Genomic DNA, 19970 nt, shown 5'->3' with positions numbered 1-19970 from the left:
TGACAGTTTTCTAAGTATTAGTGACGGTTTTCAATTAGTCGTTATACCTACCGTTACTAATACTTATTAGTGATGAATTTTTCAAACTGTCACTAATAATAAAGTAATAGTGACGGTTTTAGAATCGTCACTAATAATAGAGTATTAGTGACGGATTAAAACCGTCACTAAAAACCTGAGTCCGTCACTATAGATTCTACACTGAATCGACCAAAAATCGTCACTATTGCTCTATTATTAGTGACGGTTTTAAAACCGTCACTAATGCTCTATTATTTGTGACGGCTCTAAAACCGTCACTATTACTCTATTATTAGTACCCGTCATAATTGCTCTATTATTTGTGAAGGTTTTAAAGCCGTCATTATTGCTCCATATTAGTAGCGATTTTAGAACTGTCACTATTGCTATGCAGAACCGTCACTTATGGATTTAGTGAGGATTTTAAAACCGTCACTAAAGTCATAGTATAAGTGACAATTTTGAAACCGTTACTAATACTTAAATTGAACAATTATTAGTGAATTTAATTTTTTTTTTCAATTATTAATTCCTGTAAAAATCTGTAATTAAATTACATTTTCTTATACATAACATTACATCATAATTGCAATAAAATTCATAAATTATTCAAAATTCTAATTCAAATTTAAATACAAATATATTATTCAAATTCAAATTCATATTCATTTATACAAATTTAAATTTAAATACAAATACATTATTCAAATTCAAATACATTTCATCTGCTTAGATAACAAATAAAGTGAAAAGCTGCATCCGTAGTACATGACATCGTCCTGACGTTGTCACAGTTGCAAACCCTACAAATTAAGAAAGTTAAAAAAATTAGTATACGCTTTTTGAAAAATTTTGACAGCATTTCTCCTGTAAATATGACATTTTCTATAGAGATATACTCCAAACCTAAGTGTTTACAATAAACAGTTCACAATAATCCAACTAGTAATGAATTTTGCGAGTGCACAAGAATTTCATATAATAAGTATTAAATAATGTAACAGTCATATATTCATGACATATGAATTATGTGACAAAAAGTAAATCAACGAACTATTTTAAAACTCGTTCGACCTTCTATCATGTAGGCTCGTAACTCTACAATTACTCCCCCCATATGTAATTACTAAAATAAAAATAATATTGATTTATTGTTGTGTTGATCAGTATTCATGGACCTTAAAATTAAAAGATAAATGTTGTAATGTTTTTCATCAATTCAACAAGCAGCACTATATTTTGGATTATCTGAATCCGACAAGCTTATTGCGGTGCTCAACAACACCTAGTGAATTATACAACTACAAAGAAGACCCTTCAATGTATTTAAGTTCTAAAAACCAGAAAAATGTTTCTATCCTAAGAGTTTGACAAGGACTAAAATTGCAGCCAAGCCAGACCCATGTTCAAAATACAGGAAAGGCAAGACTAGATAAAAACCAAGCAAGGCTCAGTTCTGCAAAAATTATGATTAACATTTGTGAGGCCCAAAGAAGCGATAAGGAAAAACACAATTGACAAGTGAAAATTCCCACAACTCAATAGGCTGTTATGTTAACCCCAATATAGAAGGATACAGAAGGTGTTGGTTTGTGGAATGGGAATGGGATCATGGTGCAGCAGATACTCAAAAATGAGGTAAGCTAAGTGTGCGCGTAGATAGGTGAAAAAAGTTTTATGGCATTTATATACTTAAGAGAGTATAGTTAGGCGTTTAGAAATTGAAAAAAAGATTTTCTTCAATAAGTATGTTAAAAATGACTGAAAGGAAAATTATGATGCAATAATGTTCTACTTTTATGATTAAAATAGATGTCATATAGAAAAAATATTGAATTAAAACTTTGGAGCACTAGATTTAATCTCTTGGAATGAAAATGTAGCACGTTTTGGACTGTTCATACCAATTTGCAGTTCACTAGAATGTTAGCATCTTGCAAAAGAATAACTCAACACTATTAACTGAAGTCTGTTGATATTCTCAAGTTAATTTCACCCACCTAGGAAGCCATCTCAAAAAGGATGAGGATCAGGATAATCAAACAAACTCATTCAGAGAATGATGTCTTCAACCACATCATCAAACAATCAAGAAAAGAAGGATGCATCAAAATCTCTTTCCACCTTTAAAATTCACTAGCATCATAGGGAGTCTCAGGCATAACATAGCCTTCTCATATCAATATAAATCATCAAGATATGGATTCTTCACAAATAACTTTAATCAACCCAATTCACCAAGGTACTAGGCATAGTAGGCAGGAATAGACATTTAACTTTTCATGAGGAAATAATACTTTAGCCAGCACTAATTCCACAAATAATGACAAAAAGCCCCATCAAACATGCATGTAAATGTTACAAAAGAACCACAATTCTAAAAAAGAAGGGTTGAAGAGAACAAATGTAGATATAAAATATGCCGAACTGTATTCATAATTTTTTTTATTTCGAAAATAAGCACAATGCAGTCATCAACTACACTGCATATTTAAATATCAAGAAGCATCATTCGAAAAGTCACAAAAAAATGACTACATGGCTTGAAGCAATAAGAAAGGGGCATGATAACCCATGACTACATGAAAGATAACCTAAGTACGTAACCACTCTCCCCATTAATATTTCTTAAATGGTATACTAGAGATTCGTCCCTCTTATACAATAATAATATAATAGATATTGAATCTATTATAACAAGTTTAATTAAATTATTTTGACTTTCTATGTTCAATAAACATTTGTTGCAAAAGATTAACCAACATTTGCTGCTTCAGGCATAAATTAACCAACATTCCACAATCTTGAAATTCCTTAAATGCTAGCATAATATTTAAACAGTAAACATTTTGATCATTTGACTAATCAGCAGACGTGAAAAAATGGCCAGTATCACATCAACTCTAACATTCAGTAGAATCTACAGTTGGCAACAATTCCAAAACTTACCGTGCAAACACTAGGAAGTAAAAGTTGATATCCAACAACTGAATTAAAATTCCAGCAGCGAGGAAACAGAGGTCTGATAAAGAATGCAGAGGGATTAAAGAGAGAAATAGGATGATGAGTTTCAGGATTCATACTTGCATCCCAAAAGAGGATTCAAAATCCGAAATTATTTTATGGAAATAAGTACAGGTGCAAAAACCTCAATAGAAGTTTTCATTAAGCCATTGAAAACTTTGGAATCCTAGCCCGTAGTCTCTCTTGAAAGCTTTTAATCTCAGCCCTTAATTAATTCAAAACGCAACATGCTAGTCATGAGATTACTTTAAAATGTTATAGCATAAAAGAACCTACATAAAAATTTCAAAGGACAAAAGCTCTCCTAAAACAAATAAACAGTTATACTAGCATAATAGCATGAAAAATAATACCCCACCAGCCAACCTCAACAGCAAATACTGCAACAAGAGTGCAAACAGTAAATTTTGGGTCAACTTAGCCTTCGTTTTAGACTTGGCTGCTCCTGCAGCACTCCTTCTAATCTTTTGCCTCAATACTTAAACACAGTTTACAACTCCTTCGTAGGCCATAAAGGCTCCCCGCTTTGCGAGGGGAGGGTCGTACTATTATTGCGAAGGAAGAAGGAAGCAATGCTTACTATGGCAACTAGAATTTGAAACAAGCAAGCAATTTCAAGAAAAAAGGAGCCTGGAAGGATGAATTTACAGAATCTTAGGCTCAAGTTCATTGGACTTACCATTGAGTATGCAGTATATGCGAAATCGGACGCACCGCATTTCAACCCGTCAAAAACGAAAGCTAGCAAATTGATGGGCTGTGTAGCTGCAACAAACTGAGTGGATGGAAAGAAATTTTCAGTTGCATTAGTACTGGAAAGTGTCTTTCAGAGTATTTTCATTTTTTTTTTTTTAGGGTAGTTGTGGATGGGAGAGGTACCGGGATGCCTATGCTTATGAGGTGCAGAACATTTTTGTCCTTTGAGAAGATTCTAGAGTCAAACTGCAGACCAGCTCCTACGACGACTGCAAGCGCCAAGCCCAAAACAAAACCCGTCCGCAATAGAAATACCCAATCCCAAACAAACAATCACAAAGCACTTGCAGCATGGAAATACCCAACCCCAAACCTCATGTCAAGCGAGAACCCGATGAAATGCAAGAGAAAAGCTTGAAGCACAAACGTACCTGAACATCAACGGCAGAGAAGAGCAACTGGCCGTAGATTACAAGGGGAGACTACAATAGCGGCGAAGCCATTGCAGATCTAGGGTTTGCAATCCTCCTCCTCTCGTCATCCTCGGCTCGCCGAAACGAGTGTAGACACCCATTTTTTTTCCCAGACCCAATATAACAAAAGTTGTTATTATTATTATTATTATTATCTTTATTATTATTTTTACTATTATTATAATTACTTTTATTATCTTACTTTATTATTATTATTATTATTATTTTTATTGACCTTATTATCATGGTTTTTATTTTACATTATTATCCATTATTATTATTTTTAAATATTACTTTATTATCATTATTATCGTACTATTATTATATTATTATTATTTTCAAATCTTGTCATTATTACATTACTATTATTATTATGATTATTATTATTAGGAATTATTATTAGTTGTCATATTCATTATTACTATAAAAGTATAAAAAGAAAAGAAAAAAAGAAAAAAAAAAAGAGAGAGCTTTAGGGTTTTGATTTTTTATAAATAGGAAGGAAAAGAACTATATGACGGGACCGGGGGGCAGCAGCAGAAGAGAAAACAAAAAAAAAACCTTACCTTTCTCTTCCCTCTCATTCTCACACAGCACCGACGGCTGCTTCTCATCTCCCTTAACCTCACCATCTCTCTCACTCTCTCGGCACCTCAAGCTCTCATCTCCATCTCTCTCCCTGCAATCCCCTAGCCTTCACCCTCTTCTCCCATCTCTCTCTCAGACAACCCGAGCCACCTCCGACCAGCAGACCCGAACTCTGCTCCACGGACCTCTGTTGCACAGCCCCAGCAGTCGAAAACCAACCGAGCCTCCACCAACATCCAGCAACCAGTCCTGCCGCTGCTGCCAATCACCGCTGCACCAGCAGCTCCGCCTTCCGGCGGCCATCTCCATCCTCATCCATCCCCACTCTGCAATCGCCGGAGTTCCCCATCTTCCAGCCATTCCCTCCGGCAACACCTGCTTTGCTCCTCCTCCAGCCACCGCGAGCACCAACAGTACCGCCCCGAACCATAGTCAGCACCAACAGATCCCCTGCTCCGGCCAAGACTCTAGCACAGGCAGCCACGACAACTCCCCATCAATTCAGCGCTGCTGCAGAACCCTTCTCTGCTCCAACCCAGACGCAGCGGCGGCCCCCATTCCCTGTTTCTCCCAGCCGAGACTATCCCCGGCTCCACTGCTGCTACACCGGCACCCAACTCCAGCGGTACCCCTCTCTCTGTAAGGCTTTCTGTATGTGATCCTCTGCGTGCCAACCATAGCACACACACGTGCACGAGCCCTGTTTATTTTGGATTTACTGTAAAGATTTGTTTTTTTTTTCTACTATCATCCTCTTGTTCTGTTTTGTTTTTTTTTTATTTATTAAGGTAAATATTAATTCCTTTGTTCTCTGTTTTGTAGGATTCTTGTTAGGGGCCTATTTCAATGTTGATCATGATTTTATTGTATATATTAAATAAGTTAATTTTAGGATACTTGTTAATGTTTATTTATTCATTCATTTATTCTTAAACATTAGACATGGTTGTAGAATCTTTATTGTGGAAATTCATTTTTTAAAGTTTAAAATCTTGTCGCATTAATCATATTGATATAGGAGTTTTAAAGTTATAATATGAGTTTGACATCTAAATGTTGTATTTATTTAAGTATATAATATTCAAGTTGCACACCTAATATTAGGGCCGTGGTTGTAGCCATTTAAATATTAATGTTCATATTATGAGGTGTATGTTGTTCATAATGTTTGATACTCGTTTCTAGGGTTTTCGTTTCTTTGTGCCCATTATGTGTTTAATATTCTTATTATCATAGTACTTATTTTATAAAGGGCATTATCGTTTGTTTAGGCACACATGTTGGGTTATTATTATTCATATTTAGTGTTAAATAATGAATATGGTTGTCTTTTATTGTAGTATTTTTATTATTGTGATGATGTTTGGTATGTTGTTCGCTATCATATTTATATCGTTCCTATGTCCATCTTATATATATTGTGGTATTTATAGGTATTATTATGTTTATATATTATTATGTGTATCTTTATGTATAGTTCATTAAGTTTAGCTTTATGTTTATATTATTCTTATGATGGTATGTATATCTTAGTTTGTAATTATTAGTTTTTTTTTTTTTTACCATGTTATTTTAGTTTATTATTAGTTTATCTTTATTATGGCGTTTTAGTACTATTATTAGTTTATCATCCTGGTTATTGTTATTATTATTGATAGTATTATTAGTTTATTATTATGGTGTTATTTTGCTTTAGTTTTTTATTAGTTTATCTTTATTATGTTATGTTACTATTTCATTAGTTTCTCTTTATTATAATATCTTTAGTATAATGGTATGTATAACTTTTTAAAAATTTTTAGTATTTTAATATACATAGTATTAACTTGCTGCAGTGTGTATTATTACGTGTTATGGTACTTATTGTTATTATTTTAGTATTATTATATTATTTTTCTATTTTTAAATATTTTTGATTTTTTTTATTTTTTATTTATCCCTATGATTTTAATGCTGGGTATGAGCCTTCAGGCTTCACGTACCTTTGATTCTGAGGGAATATGTAAATATTTATATTTTATATATATTTTTGCATTATTTATTTACTTATTTATTTATTTATTTATCCACTTTGTACGTGTATTAGTAAATTTATTAGAGGAGTAATTTTAAAGACTTACTAGATCGACTTAGGGATAATTCCAAATTAATTAGGTACCGTTCGTAAGAACGGGCACGTAAGGGGTGCTCCAACCTTCCCCTCGCGTAACCAAACTCCCGAACCCAACTCTGGTAACATAGACTCATTCTACCCTTAACAGAGTAGTAATCATGTGTTCTAAACACACTAAAAAGTTAGTGGCGACTCCGACATTCCTTATTTTTCCTTGAAAATCCAAAATTGATTTTTATTTCGCCGCCCAGGGCACACGCGCTCCGGGACGTTGCGACAGCGAGCAAGCTTCGTTTAACTATGAAAAAGGAAACCGAATCGGAATTTGGGGAAAGAAGAGACGGTAGGAAGGAGAAGGAGGCGGGAGGAGAAAGAATAAATTTGGGAAAGTGGGGAAATTATGCGGGTAAAAAAGCAGGGATTTCAGATTTTGAGCATTAGTGACGGTTTCAGAACCGTCACTAATACCCCCTTATTAGTGACGGTTCTCTCAAACCGTCACTAATACCCTTAACTATTTATTTTTTAAAAATTTTTAAATGAAAACACTAATAGTGACGGTTTCAGAACCGTCACTAATACCCTTAACTATTTCTTTTTTAATATTTTTTAAATGAAAACACTACTAGTGACGGTTTCAGAACCGTCACTAATACCTTTAACTATTTCTTTTTTAAAATTTTTTAAATGAAAATACTAGTAGTGACGGTTTCAAAACCTTCACTAATACCCTTAACTATTTCTTTTTAAAAATTTTTTAAATGAAAACACTAGTAGTGATGGTTTCAAAACCTTCACTAATACCCTTAACTATTTCTTTTTTAAAATTTTTTAAATGAAAACACTAATAATGATGGTTTCAAAACCTTCACTAATACCCCCTTATTAGTGACGGTTCTCCCAAACCGTCACTAATACCCTTAACTATTTCTTTTTTAAAATTTTTTAAATGAAAACACTAGTAGTGACGGGTTCAAAACCGTTACTAATACCCCCTTACTAGTGACGTTTTTCCCAAACCGTCACTAATACACTTAACCATTTCTTTTTTAATATTTTTTAAATGAAAACACTAGTAGTGCAGTTTCAAAACCGTCACTAATACCCCCTTATTAGTGACGGTTATTCCAAACCGTCCCTTAACTATTTCTTTTTTAAAATTTTTTAAATGAAAACACTAGTAATGACGGTTTCAAAACCTTCACTAATACCCCCTTATTAGTGACGGTTCTCCCAAACCATCACTAATACCCTTAACTATTTCTTTTTAAAAATTTTTTAAATGAAAACACTAGTAGTGACGGTTTCAAAACCGTTACTAATACCCCATTATTAGTGACAGTTCTCCCAAACCGTCACTAATACCCTTAACTATTTCTTTTTTAAAATTTTTTAAATGAAAACACTTGTAGTGATGGTTTCAAAACCTTTACTAATACCCCCTTATTAGTGACAGTTCTCCCAAACCGTTACTAATACCCTTAACTATTTCTTTTTTAAATTTTTTTACATGAAAATACTAGTAGTGACGGTTTCAAAACCGTCACTAATACCCTATAATCGTCGCTAATATTTTCCCGAAAAAATTTTCGCACGAAAATTTTTTACCGCGCTGCTTTTAGTGACGAAAGTATTAGTGATGGTTTTTAAACCGTCACTAATACCAACTTTTAGTGACGAAATTAAATTCGTCACTGATACTTTATTCACTAAAAACTAATTTTTTTTGTAGTGTGAAATATTCTACTAGAAACTGCATCTTGTGCTACATTGTGTTGTGCCTTCAGATTAAATTAACCTAAGGTTTCAAACTTGCTAAGATGAGAAGAAATGTCAGTCTATCACTTCTTCCCTCTTGTTTGTTCAATTTTCTTTCATATTTTAGTTTTTGTGGTTCTTGGCCATTCTTAATTTTAACTGCTGCATTGCTATTCATCAAGATTTGAGTAGTTATTGAGGCAACCTCCTTGTGACAACAATGATGGTGTTAACCTGCTCATAAATTAATGCATCTTTTGCTCTTCAGATTTGTTGAGCAAAAGAATGCACAGTAAGCTCTTGTTGTGTGCTCGAGCTGCTTCCCAATTGTTTGAATGAAAACATTAAAAATGCAGTTATGAAAATCTTAATGAGCTCCCAACTCATTGAAGAAAATGGCTATTTAAGGAACTCATAAGTTGGGAGGATACACCAATTTGATGCACAGCTACACTAGGAAAAGAGAATTGCATCAACTAATTTTTGCCCCTCCTTTACTAAACAAGTTTAGTATGAATATTGTAAAAACTCTTGTTAAGAAAACAAAGCTAAAGAAATAAAATAGAGAACTGATTGTTCACACATATGTGCATTATTTTTTTCAAATATTAATTAAGAAAATAATAAACAATATGGAAACGCTTTAAAAATATTGAAATTGCCTTAAAGAACAAAAAAATGAACAAAGAAGATAATTCAAAATTACATCAACATTTTTGCACATAGAAACAAAAAGTAACCTGTTATTGATGGAAGAGTTGCACTTTTCCCCCAGGGTGTGATTCAGGTGATAGTGCGAGCTGTGGGAGTGCCTTTCACGAAGTCACGTGTTCAAACCCTCCCAAATTCGTTTCCACCCCTGGACTCCTGAATTTACCCTCCCTTTGGAGTTGTGGAGTCAACTTCAAGGGGCGCAGGATTAGTCACGTGAACCGTAAAACGGACATGTGGATACCCGGTGCATAATCCAAAAAAAGAGTTGCACTTTTCCCACGCACATTTAAATGGCGCCTTGACTTCAACTCTCCACCATCAATTACATAACATTTAAACATATCATTTGTTTCGTTCCCAATGATACAAAAATAATTTGTTTTGGACAAGCTTAAGAGTAAGCAACTTGGGATCTTTGGGAATTCAACCATCTTGATGAAAAGTAGTTTATCGAAGGAAATGCTCCTAAGGAAACAATATAAATCATGATCCTTGAAAATCCATAATATGTTAGTCTTTGTTTTTTATAGAGTTACTTGTGACTGATTGTACAAATTGAAAACATTTCCATGTTTCGCCCTCCCCTTGTATCCTCCAAACAAACAGCATGCAATCCAGTAGCTCAAAAGCATTTAAACAGAAATGACTATCCATCAGATATAAGCATTAAGCACAAATAGAATAGTAAGAGTTCAGTGCAGTGATCAAAAACTAACTATCCATCAGGTGAATTTAATCAATCAACAATATATAGATAGTATGCTACAATGTCGTTCTTATGAAGGCATATGGGCATAAAAAGAGATTAAGAGAGCATTTAATTTGTTTAATTCAATATTACATTACTAAACACAATGAGAGTATTGAATTAGTTGCCATGAAATTAAAAAAAGAAAGAAACTATAATATTAAAATAAATAAATAGAATATTACAAATGTACAATTATAAAGAGTGATACTACAAAAAAAAAAAAAACTAATAAATTAATATTATAAAGAGAAGAACAACGAGAAAAGTAAAATCCATGTGACACAGAGTAATACTACAAATGTACATTACCATTTTGTGTGCCTACAATCTTGAAGTCCATTTCCCCAGATGATCTTCCATTTGATTTGATAGATGACCAAAACAAAGGAACATTGAAAACTTATAATTTATATATTAGATAAGATATGAAAGAACATATTCTACCTTGTCAAAATATATTAGTGTAAGGATTTATGTAAGTATCGTTAAATGAATAAAAAGTATGATAATTTTTTAAATAAGGAAGAAAATATAAAAGAAACATGACAAATTTACTTTATCTAATAATTTATTTAATTAAAATCAAGAATAATGCTTAAATTTAGAATTTACAAATGAAGAAAATGCTAAAAGTGGACCCCACCTTCTAAATTTTAGAAGTTTAATAAAAAATTTATGCTACAGTAAATTTCTGACATATGATAGCATTAGCTACAATCACAGGAAAACTGCTGGTAGCATTAGCTACAATTACAGGAAAATTGTTGCCCTTAAATCTACTCTCAACCTGCTCAGAAAAATGTCAAAGGTAAACAACAATACAGATTTATCAAAGAATCGAAATTTACCTATTCTAACTTTTGACACAAATATAAAATGAACTAATCGCATTCAAGGTGTTCACCTCAATGAATCAACGTCCTAGAGTGCTAGGAGCTGTATTGCAAATTTTGAAGCTGCCATTTATTTCATCATATATGCTTCCCTGATGGGCTGAGTCGAAAACTTCCTTAGACATATATGCGCAGTGAATCGAACACAAAACACAAGCTTAGAATTCTCAAAAACTAGAGGAGAATAAAATTGTTTTCTCAATAGAATTCTCAAAACCAAAGGAGAATACAAGTGTTTTCTCATTCAAAAATATGGCACACTCACTTGGTGCCAGGAGCAGTCAGGTTTCTACCCCTTAAAAACAAAGCAATCTCTTCCCCATCAACAACTGCCAAAGGGGACACATAGATCAACTCTGGCATCTTCCATGTTCTCCAGGATTTGCATATCCAAATCTTCCCTGAAGGATAATATCATTAAAAAAAAAAAAAATGTAAACACCAGGATTATTACATGCAACTTGCAACTTCATGAATCATCAAATTAAAGTACACATTATTTTTTTCATTTATGAACATTGTACACCACCACTAACCCAAGGGATAATAAAATAAAAAATGACAAAAGGATAAGCCTGAAACCAACACCATATGATCACAGTGCTCACCATCATTAGAAGATGCAAGTTGCCTGTCCACATGAATTAAAAACCTTCCATTTCTCCAAAAATCAAAATTTGAGTCTTGAACCAAAGAACTGACATGTTGAAGAAGGTTTTCTTCGAGCTGCAAATGCCACACAAACATGCAAGTGGTCAGCACAAAAAAGCTACCTAAAAAAAAAACAAATCACACAACAAAAGTTCACTCACTTGTCTCCAGGCAGCTGATGAAAGAGGGTGAAACCTGCAAGTAGTAGTATAATTTTTTATGCTTTCAAAATCCAAACATAGAAACGAGGGGGGAACTTGTTTCCAGAAGTATGCTCCAAAATGAAAATAAAAAACCAATCACCATTCCAGAACAGAGCATCAACAACAAAGAAATTCAAAATAGTAGAATTGCATAAAAATAGTAACCAGGACAAAGCAGAAACAGCAACATCTTCAGAAAAAAGTACATATTTTTCACCAATGTTTTAAAATTTAAAATAAAAAACTAATCTTCATTCCAGAAACACAACATCACCAACAAATAAATTCGAAACCATAGTTTTTTCTCGTAAAAATAGTATCAGGACAAAACAAAACAGCATATATTTTCCATGAAAATGTTTTCTTGGAGCGGCGACGGGCGGCTACGGGGCGACGCGGTGATGCCGCGACGGGCGAAGACGCTGTGGGCGGCTGCTCGAGACTCAGTGGCGGGAGGACGGCGCTGCGTGCAGGGAGGAGGAGCGAGGAGCAGGAGGGAGGAGCAGACAGAGAGCAAGAGGAAGATGGATGGCAGGAGCACGACGCGGGCAGGAGAAGTTTCGACACTGGGCTAAAAAGGAGGTTTTCTAGGTTGTAGTATGTCCTTGCTCTCTTAAATTTTGCATTAAATTATATTTGGTTGATTGCAAAACCATATATCAAGTTCATAAATGTTAAGACACGAACCAACCCCACGGGCGTCTCTTCGGTACAAGACTGGACACTAAACCCACTATCATGATCAGGATTAATGTCTTTTGTCAGTGAATGCGCAGCTGTGTCGTAGCATAACTGCAAAGATCATCACCATATCTCAGAGTTTTTTTCGATTTTAACCTTTTATTTTTTAAATATATTAAATAATACCTTTTTCGAAAAAATATTTTTCGGAATAATCCTGATGTAATCTCACTACTTCAACTAGCGAGATTTGCCACGTGTTATTTCCATAAAAAATATATTATTTAATATATATTTTAAAAAAAAATAATAAATCGGAAAATAAATTATTCTGCATAATAAACTATTTCCCGATTTATTACGCAGAAGAATTTATTACGCAGAATAATTTTTTAAAATATATATTTTCATATTAAATATATAGATAAATATATATTTTTTTGAGCAAATCTAAAAAATTTTAAAATATAGATTTTAAATTTTTCACTAAATCTCAAAAGCACTATCTTCTGTTTAAAATTTTAAATTAAAGCGATTCACATATTATTTTGGATACCACAATTTAATTTTTAAAAATTGCTAACAAATGATCCTAGTTTGAATGTCTTGTTGATAATTAGGCAGAATTATATTTAATAAATAATAAATTAATAAAATGTAAAAAGAATTATTTAGAGTTTGAAATGGTTTTTATTTACCGTCCCGCGACAAATCCCCAAAACTGCCACTGGTTTTCTCTCCTCTCCAGGAAATCGTCGCCGATTTTTCTCCTTTCTCAGCCAAAAATCTATTTTTTCCAATTCCTTTTATTTATTATATTTTCTGGGTATTTACACCCAATTTTATACCTTTTTTATATGTATATTCAAAATATTTTTTAAAAAAAGCTAAATTTTTATAACTTTTAAAAATTTTAAATATTAGAAAATAAAAAATATCTTCCACAACTAAGCAAGTCTTTAACATTTTTTTTTTTCTCATCCCTTATAATAAAGATAATCCATCTTTACTTTAAATAAAAAATGTATACATAATTATTATATCTTAATTTTCTCTCATTTTTTTTTTATTAATTGAACAAAACAATAAGTGGAAACACCTAAGAAGTAGTCTTAAAAAGAGTATCCCGCATAATTAGAATCCAAAAATAAATACATTAATTACACAAATCTTTGACTTAAGAATATTTAACCTCAAAAAAGTCAACACACTTTTTTTTTTATTTCTTAAAAAGAATCAACTTTTTACTTTGATTTTTTCTATTCATCGATCATAAAAAATAAGTTAATAATTAAAATAAAAAATTATATTTAGGAATTTGAATTCGAGAGTCAAATTTAAATTTGGGTAAAATTATAAAAAAAAATATTTATTTTTTTGTACAAATACATAAAAATCATATTTATAATTTAAATTTCAAACTCTAAATATATATTATTATTTTTAAATATTTTTTAAAAATGAATAATATTTTTGAACGTTATATTTTCTGTCCCTTTAACAAACTGTCAGTGTATAAATATATATATATATATATATATATATATATATATATATGTTGTGTCAAACTCTAAATAATATTTGTTGTGTCAATATATATATATATATATATATATATATATATATATTAATTTCAGGTACAATTAAAATTGATAATTTAAAATAAAGTTCAAATTTTCAATTTATTATACAATAAATTCTTTTAATATATTTTTTTTTAAATGATAAATCGAAAAATAAATTATTCTGCGTAATAAATTATTTCCAAATTTATAATGCAGAATAATTTATTTCACGAATTTTTATTTTTTTAAAAAACATATTAAATAATTTTTTTATGAAAATGACACGTGGCAAATTTCGCTACTTCAAATAGCGAGATTACGTCAGGGTTATTTCAGGAAATATTTTCTCGAAAAAAATATTATTTAATATATTTAAAAAATAAAAGGTTAAAATCGGAAAAAACTCCCATATCTCAGGTTATAAATACAAACTGCAGAGCTCCCCCAACTCTGCGAATCTCATAGAATCCGCTCTTTTTACCCATTTATATAAATTTAAATTTAAAAAATCTAAAACTCATACTTCCCAACATAATTAATTTCAAAAACTTTTCATTTAAAGCATCCCTTGCTCCTCTGTGTTTAACAAATACCTGGCTCCAAAGCGCACCTACAAGCGACAATTTGAAAAAATTTTATATGATTTTAAAAAGCAAGAGAGAAGAACGCGCGCGCGCACATAAAAGATGTAATCGTTTAGAGAAGTCTCCATATAGCACTTCAGTATAAGAGTTAAAAAATGGCTCTCAAATATAGCTGCTGATTCTTTAGGACTGAGATAACGAATACTGTAGGAGGGTGAGATCCATGTGGGTGTCCTAAAGCTGAAAATTCATTGGCATTAATCATCTTATTGTGGCTAACCATATCATTACTCTTGGAGAAGGAAGCATCAAATAGTACAAACCACTCACCACATCAAAGCAACAAAGAAATAAATCAGGAGACCAGTCCCACTATCAAATGATGAAGAGCAATTTGATACTGCAATCTGCATTACATAGTTCAGTTTATCCATGAATCCTGGTATACAATCCAATGAGATCAATCTCCACTCTAGTTAAGAAAGCTCGACTCGCTCTCGCTCTCTCTCACTCCAGGCTCATCAAAACACTAGTTAAATGATCTAAGATATTTTTTAAAAAATGCCCCCAAAAAATAAAAAAAAAAACACTGCTCTAGGAATGGAGAAGTTAATTCATGAATCTTGCTTAAGGGTCTAAATCCCAAACTATGGCTACGCCTAGAGTGACTGAAATTTCTCTCATGAGGCAGACTAGCAGAGGTCAAAAGACTCAAAACATAACTATTCCAGGTGCAATTATGCATGTTCAGGCATGAAAGCTTAGTACTATATTAGGCATCAGTATTTGAAAAAACATATGACACTTCCGAAGCAATGTCTTTAGACCTTACTATGAATGAAAATGGAGTTTCACGCCGTGTCTCCTAACTATATAACTAGAACAGCATCGAACTCTTCAACAAGCATTCATGGTCTTCTACATCCACTCTTGAACTCATGCAAATATGCTCAGGGGACCTGTCTTGCTGGAAGAATCTAGACCATTATCAGCATTCCGCAGACCTGTAATCCCTGGCCTGACCCCCAAAAAAATTAAAAAGAAATAAAACCAAACCATTTTACATTCATATTTGATTTTCCATATGCCAAGCTAGGAAAACCAATCTCAAACATAAAAAATTTGACTGAAAAGTATCATGACATTATAAAGAAAGAGAGATGAGATTATTTGAACTCACTTTCCAAAACTGCCACGGTCCGAATCCATTAGTATTGTCAGTCTTTTTGCTGTTTTCATAAAATCACTGCAATCACAAAAGGAAAAAGGGATCCACAATATATAATACCAGGAAGACACGTGCCTCTATTGCAGAACCTTAGTTAGTTTGTTGTATTCTGTTTTCTGTTTATCCTTCTTTTCTTCTTCCTTTCTTTTTTCTTCTTGATCTTTCTTCTTTATCTGGTTATAAATACAGCATGTATAGCATTGTATTCGAGTATGGAATAAGAAGATGAATTCTCATTTTCTTGCTTAAGTCTCATTTTTCTTCCAGCACTCTATTTCATGGTATCAAAGCAAGAAAACTTAAAAGAGCCACTGCCATGTCCAATTCTTCTATTTCAATGAATACTATAATTGAAGAAAATAATCCGTACCACTTGCAAGTGGTGATTCGCCAGGTACAATGTTAGCTTCAAATGTTCTCACTGGGGAGAATTATCATACATGGAGCAAATCCATGATGATGGCCTTGAAGGTAAAGACTAAAATTGAGTTTGCGAATGGTACAATAACTCAACCATCAACAACAGATGCTTCGATTGCTTTATGGGAAAGATGCAATAATATGGTGTCTTCTTGGATCATTAGTTCAGTGTTAAGAGAAATTGGAGCCAACATCATTTGCTCCAGAACAGCCAAGATATGTGGCAAGATCTCAAGAACATATTTACACAGGGAAATGGGCCAAGAATTTTCCAACTTCAGAAAGATTTATCAATACAGACTCAAGAAGACCCAGCCTACATCCTCGCCTTTGACAAACCACCAAAGGATTCACTAGTTCAGTTCCGTTGACGGGTGGAATAATATCGATTACAATCACTCCTTCCGTTAGGCTAGAGTCTGCCTCTCCAAACGATATTCCCTCGTTTGGTCCAACGATTCTAAAACCTTGAATCGTTTATAAACAAGAACCAAGATAGAGAAGAGTTTGTGTATAAGAAAATACTCTTAAGCAGAATAGGTTAGTACAACATTCAGCACAATAATACTTCAAAGTAAATAAAAAATAAAAGGATTTAAGCTCAATACTAAATTTAAATCACCAAATATCTGATGGGTGGAGAGGAACACTCAGTTACTGGATGTGACTGAAACTCAATGAGGATAAATACCAAACAAGTATATTTCAATCTGAAAAATAATACAGAGGAATTCAAACAACAAAATCTCTCGCTCACTCACTGGCTTTCAACTCTCAACACACCACATTGCTCACATTTACTCACACACAACTCAGCTATTTATAGTAATTATAGAAATCAAATAATCAACAATGGTGGGTGCAAATCTTCAATAGAGGTGGGCTGGTAGGTGGAGTAGGTTGCCTGCAAATCTTCAATGTCCACAACGGTGGGCTGCCGGTCTTCAAGTTTAATCTTCAACATCCCCCCTTAAACTTGACTCTCCTAACTTTGTCATTTCGAGCATTGTCTTCAGTCTTGCAAAAATATCATGTTTTAGTGACTTTGTGAAAATGTCAACAATCTGATCATACGTTTTGCAAGATATCAATTTCACTTCTTTTTTTCTGTAACCCTTGACGACATGTTTTGCTTTGTATCTCTGGACTTCTCTTTGAGTGTTCTTCTTGGTCTTGTAGACCCATTTTACATCAATAGTTTTGCGGCTCTTTGGAAGATTTGTCAACTCCCAAGTCTTGTTCTTTTTGATGGATTGAATCTTCTTATCCATCATTTTTCTCCATTTGTTTTCTTCGTTAGCTTTCTCAAAGCTAATTGGGTAGCTAGTTAGCAACAGGCAGTTTAGAGCAACATATTCTTCCATTGGTTCTGTATTTTCATACAGATCGGCTAGATTTCGAGCTCCTCTAGGTCTCATGTCTGAGATTTCACGCTCAATTGGTGATGGAGCTTCATTCCTCTGTGGTGAACCATGTAGAGGTGTCTGCAGCTCAGGAATTTGTGGCTCGATAGCCACTTCTCTTGTCTGTGTAGGTTCTTCTCCTTCAAGTGTCAATTCCGCATCTTTGGAACATTCAACCTGGTCCCATTTCCAGGATTCATTTTCTTCAAAGATGACATCCCGACTGTGAAAGACTTTCTTATTGATGGGATTGTAAAGTCGATATCCCATGGTGCTGTCACCGTATCCTACAAGGATACACTTCTCTCCTTTATCATCCAGCTTTGTCCTTCTTGCTTCTGGGATCTTGGCGTAGGCTATGGAGCCAAACACCCTCAGATGACTCACACTGGGCTTGTGAGTACTCCAGGCTTCATATGGTGTCTTTGTATTAAGACTCTTCGTAGGACACCTATTGAGCAGATAGACTGCACATAACACTGATTCTGCCCAAAAACTCTTGGGCACATTTTTATCCTTTAACATGCTTCTAGCCATGTTAAGGATTGTGCGGTTCTTCCTTTCGGCTACACCATTCAACTGGGGAGTGTATGATGGTGTGAACTGTTTCTGAATTCCTTGTTGTCTAAGGAATTCCAGGAAAGCTTCGTCTTTGTACTCTCCTCCTTGGTCTGACCGGAGTGACTTGATGCGGAAGCCACTCTGTTTCTCCACAAGAGTTTTGAACTCTTTGAACTTATCGAATACCTCTGACTTCCTTTTCAAGAAGTAGACCCAGGTCTTCCTGCTGTAGTCGTCGATGAAGGTGAGGAAGTATCGATTCTGTCCATTCGAAAATGGTCTTAATGGACCACACACATCTGTGTGTATTAGCTGGAGCGGCATGGTTGATCTCCAGTCGGCTTGCTTTCCAAAGCTGCTTCTATGTTGCTTGCTCAAAATACAGCTTTCACATATCACATTTGGATGATGAATATTGGGTAAGCCCTTCACCATCTTCTTGCTTCCCAATTGTTTTAAACTTTCAAAGTTTAGATGCCCATACCTTAGATGCCATAGCCAGTCTTTGTCTTTAATGATAGCGCTCAAACACCTTGGCGTATCATGTTGGATGGCGAGCGGAAACATTCGATTCTTTGCCATTTGAACTCGAGTAACAAGCTTTCCTCGAGCATCTATTATCACCATCTGCTTATCACTAAGGCTCATTCGATAGCCTCTCTCCACGAGCTGTCCGAGACTAAGTATATTAGTCTTCATGGCTGGCACATAGTAGACGTTGGAGATGTAAGCATGATCTCCAGACTTCTGTTTGATCAAAACATCTCCTCTCCCTTGGACTGGGATTTTAGAATTATCGCCGAAAGATATCTCCCCCTGAACTTTCTCATCAAGTTCAAAGAATAGGTTCTTTCTGCCAGTCATATGGTTGCTGGCTCCAGAATCAAGGTACCAAACACTCTGGTCCTAAGGAGTTGCATTGTGTGCCATCAGCATCAATGACTCTCCATCTGCATGATCAGTTTCGGCAAGGTTGACCTCCTCGCTAACCTTTTCTTGTTGTCGCCCCCAACATTCATTGCTATAGTGTCCATACTTGTGACAATTGTAGCATTGAATGTTTCTTTTGTCTACATTTGAGCGATTATTATATCCTCCTCTTCTTCCTTGTCCTCTGCCTTGTGGGACATAGCTTTGTTGATTTCGTCCTCCTCTAGTGGGACCTCTTCTGCCTCTGCCACCTTCTCTGGAGTTAAATTTTCCAGAATTTCTTCCACGAGATCCTCAGTCTCGTCCTCTTCCTTGTTGTGACGTCCCCCCTTTGTCGTATCTATCTGTAGTGAGGGACAACTTCGTTTGGAGAGCTTGCTCCAGTGCTTTATCATCACTTCTTCTATTGACTTTTTGCTCATGGGCTTGGAGTGAGCCCACAAGTTCTTCTACAGACATTGTTTCCAAGTCTTTTGTCTCCTCTAGGGTCACAGCTATATAATCATATTTTGGATCTAAAGATCGCAAAATTTTTTCACAAATTCTCTCGTCATTAAGAATTTCTCCATTTCTTCTTAATTGATTTGATACTACCATTACTCGTGTATAGTAGTCTGAAATGGATTCAGTAGACTTCATTTTAAGAGATTCGAACTCACCTTGCAATCTCTGAAGACGAATCTTTTTTACTTTATCTGCACCTTTGTGTGTTC

General features: G+C 34.0%; 1 protein-coding gene, 1 long non-coding RNA gene and 1 other non-coding gene across 3 annotated transcripts; 1 reads left to right on the top strand and 2 right to left on the bottom strand.

Moving 5' to 3' along the window:
* Positions 1 to 607: 607 nt before the first annotated feature.
* LOC131148827 (uncharacterized) lies at positions 608 to 4311 on the bottom strand. Its single transcript, XR_009135069.1, has 4 exons — positions 4173 to 4311; positions 3925 to 4084; positions 3725 to 3820; positions 608 to 824 (listed from the first exon to the last, which is right to left on the bottom strand). It is a non-coding gene; the product is annotated as an uncharacterized LOC131148827 (long non-coding RNA).
* A 756-nt stretch (positions 4312 to 5067) lies between these two features.
* LOC131148427 (uncharacterized) lies at positions 5068 to 12075 on the bottom strand. The gene is made up of 5 exons (XM_058098128.1): positions 12051 to 12075; positions 11844 to 11956; positions 11640 to 11757; positions 11297 to 11432; positions 5068 to 5269 (listed from the first exon to the last, which is right to left on the bottom strand). Exons 1-5 carry the CDS (start codon positions 12073 to 12075, stop codon positions 5068 to 5070), a joined length of 594 nt encoding a protein of 197 aa, XP_057954111.1.
* Positions 8872 to 8995, top strand: LOC131150054 (small nucleolar RNA snoR77). The gene has a single exon (XR_009135440.1). It is a non-coding gene; the product is annotated as a small nucleolar RNA snoR77 (small nucleolar RNA).
* Positions 12076 to 19970: the final 7895 nt, after the last annotated feature.

This window comes from Malania oleifera, chromosome 2, assembly GCF_029873635.1.
Source record: "Malania oleifera isolate guangnan ecotype guangnan chromosome 2, ASM2987363v1, whole genome shotgun sequence".
Classification (NCBI taxonomy): Eukaryota; Viridiplantae; Streptophyta; class Magnoliopsida; order Santalales; family Ximeniaceae; genus Malania; species Malania oleifera.
This window is presented reverse-complemented; position numbering and strand designations above follow the sequence as displayed.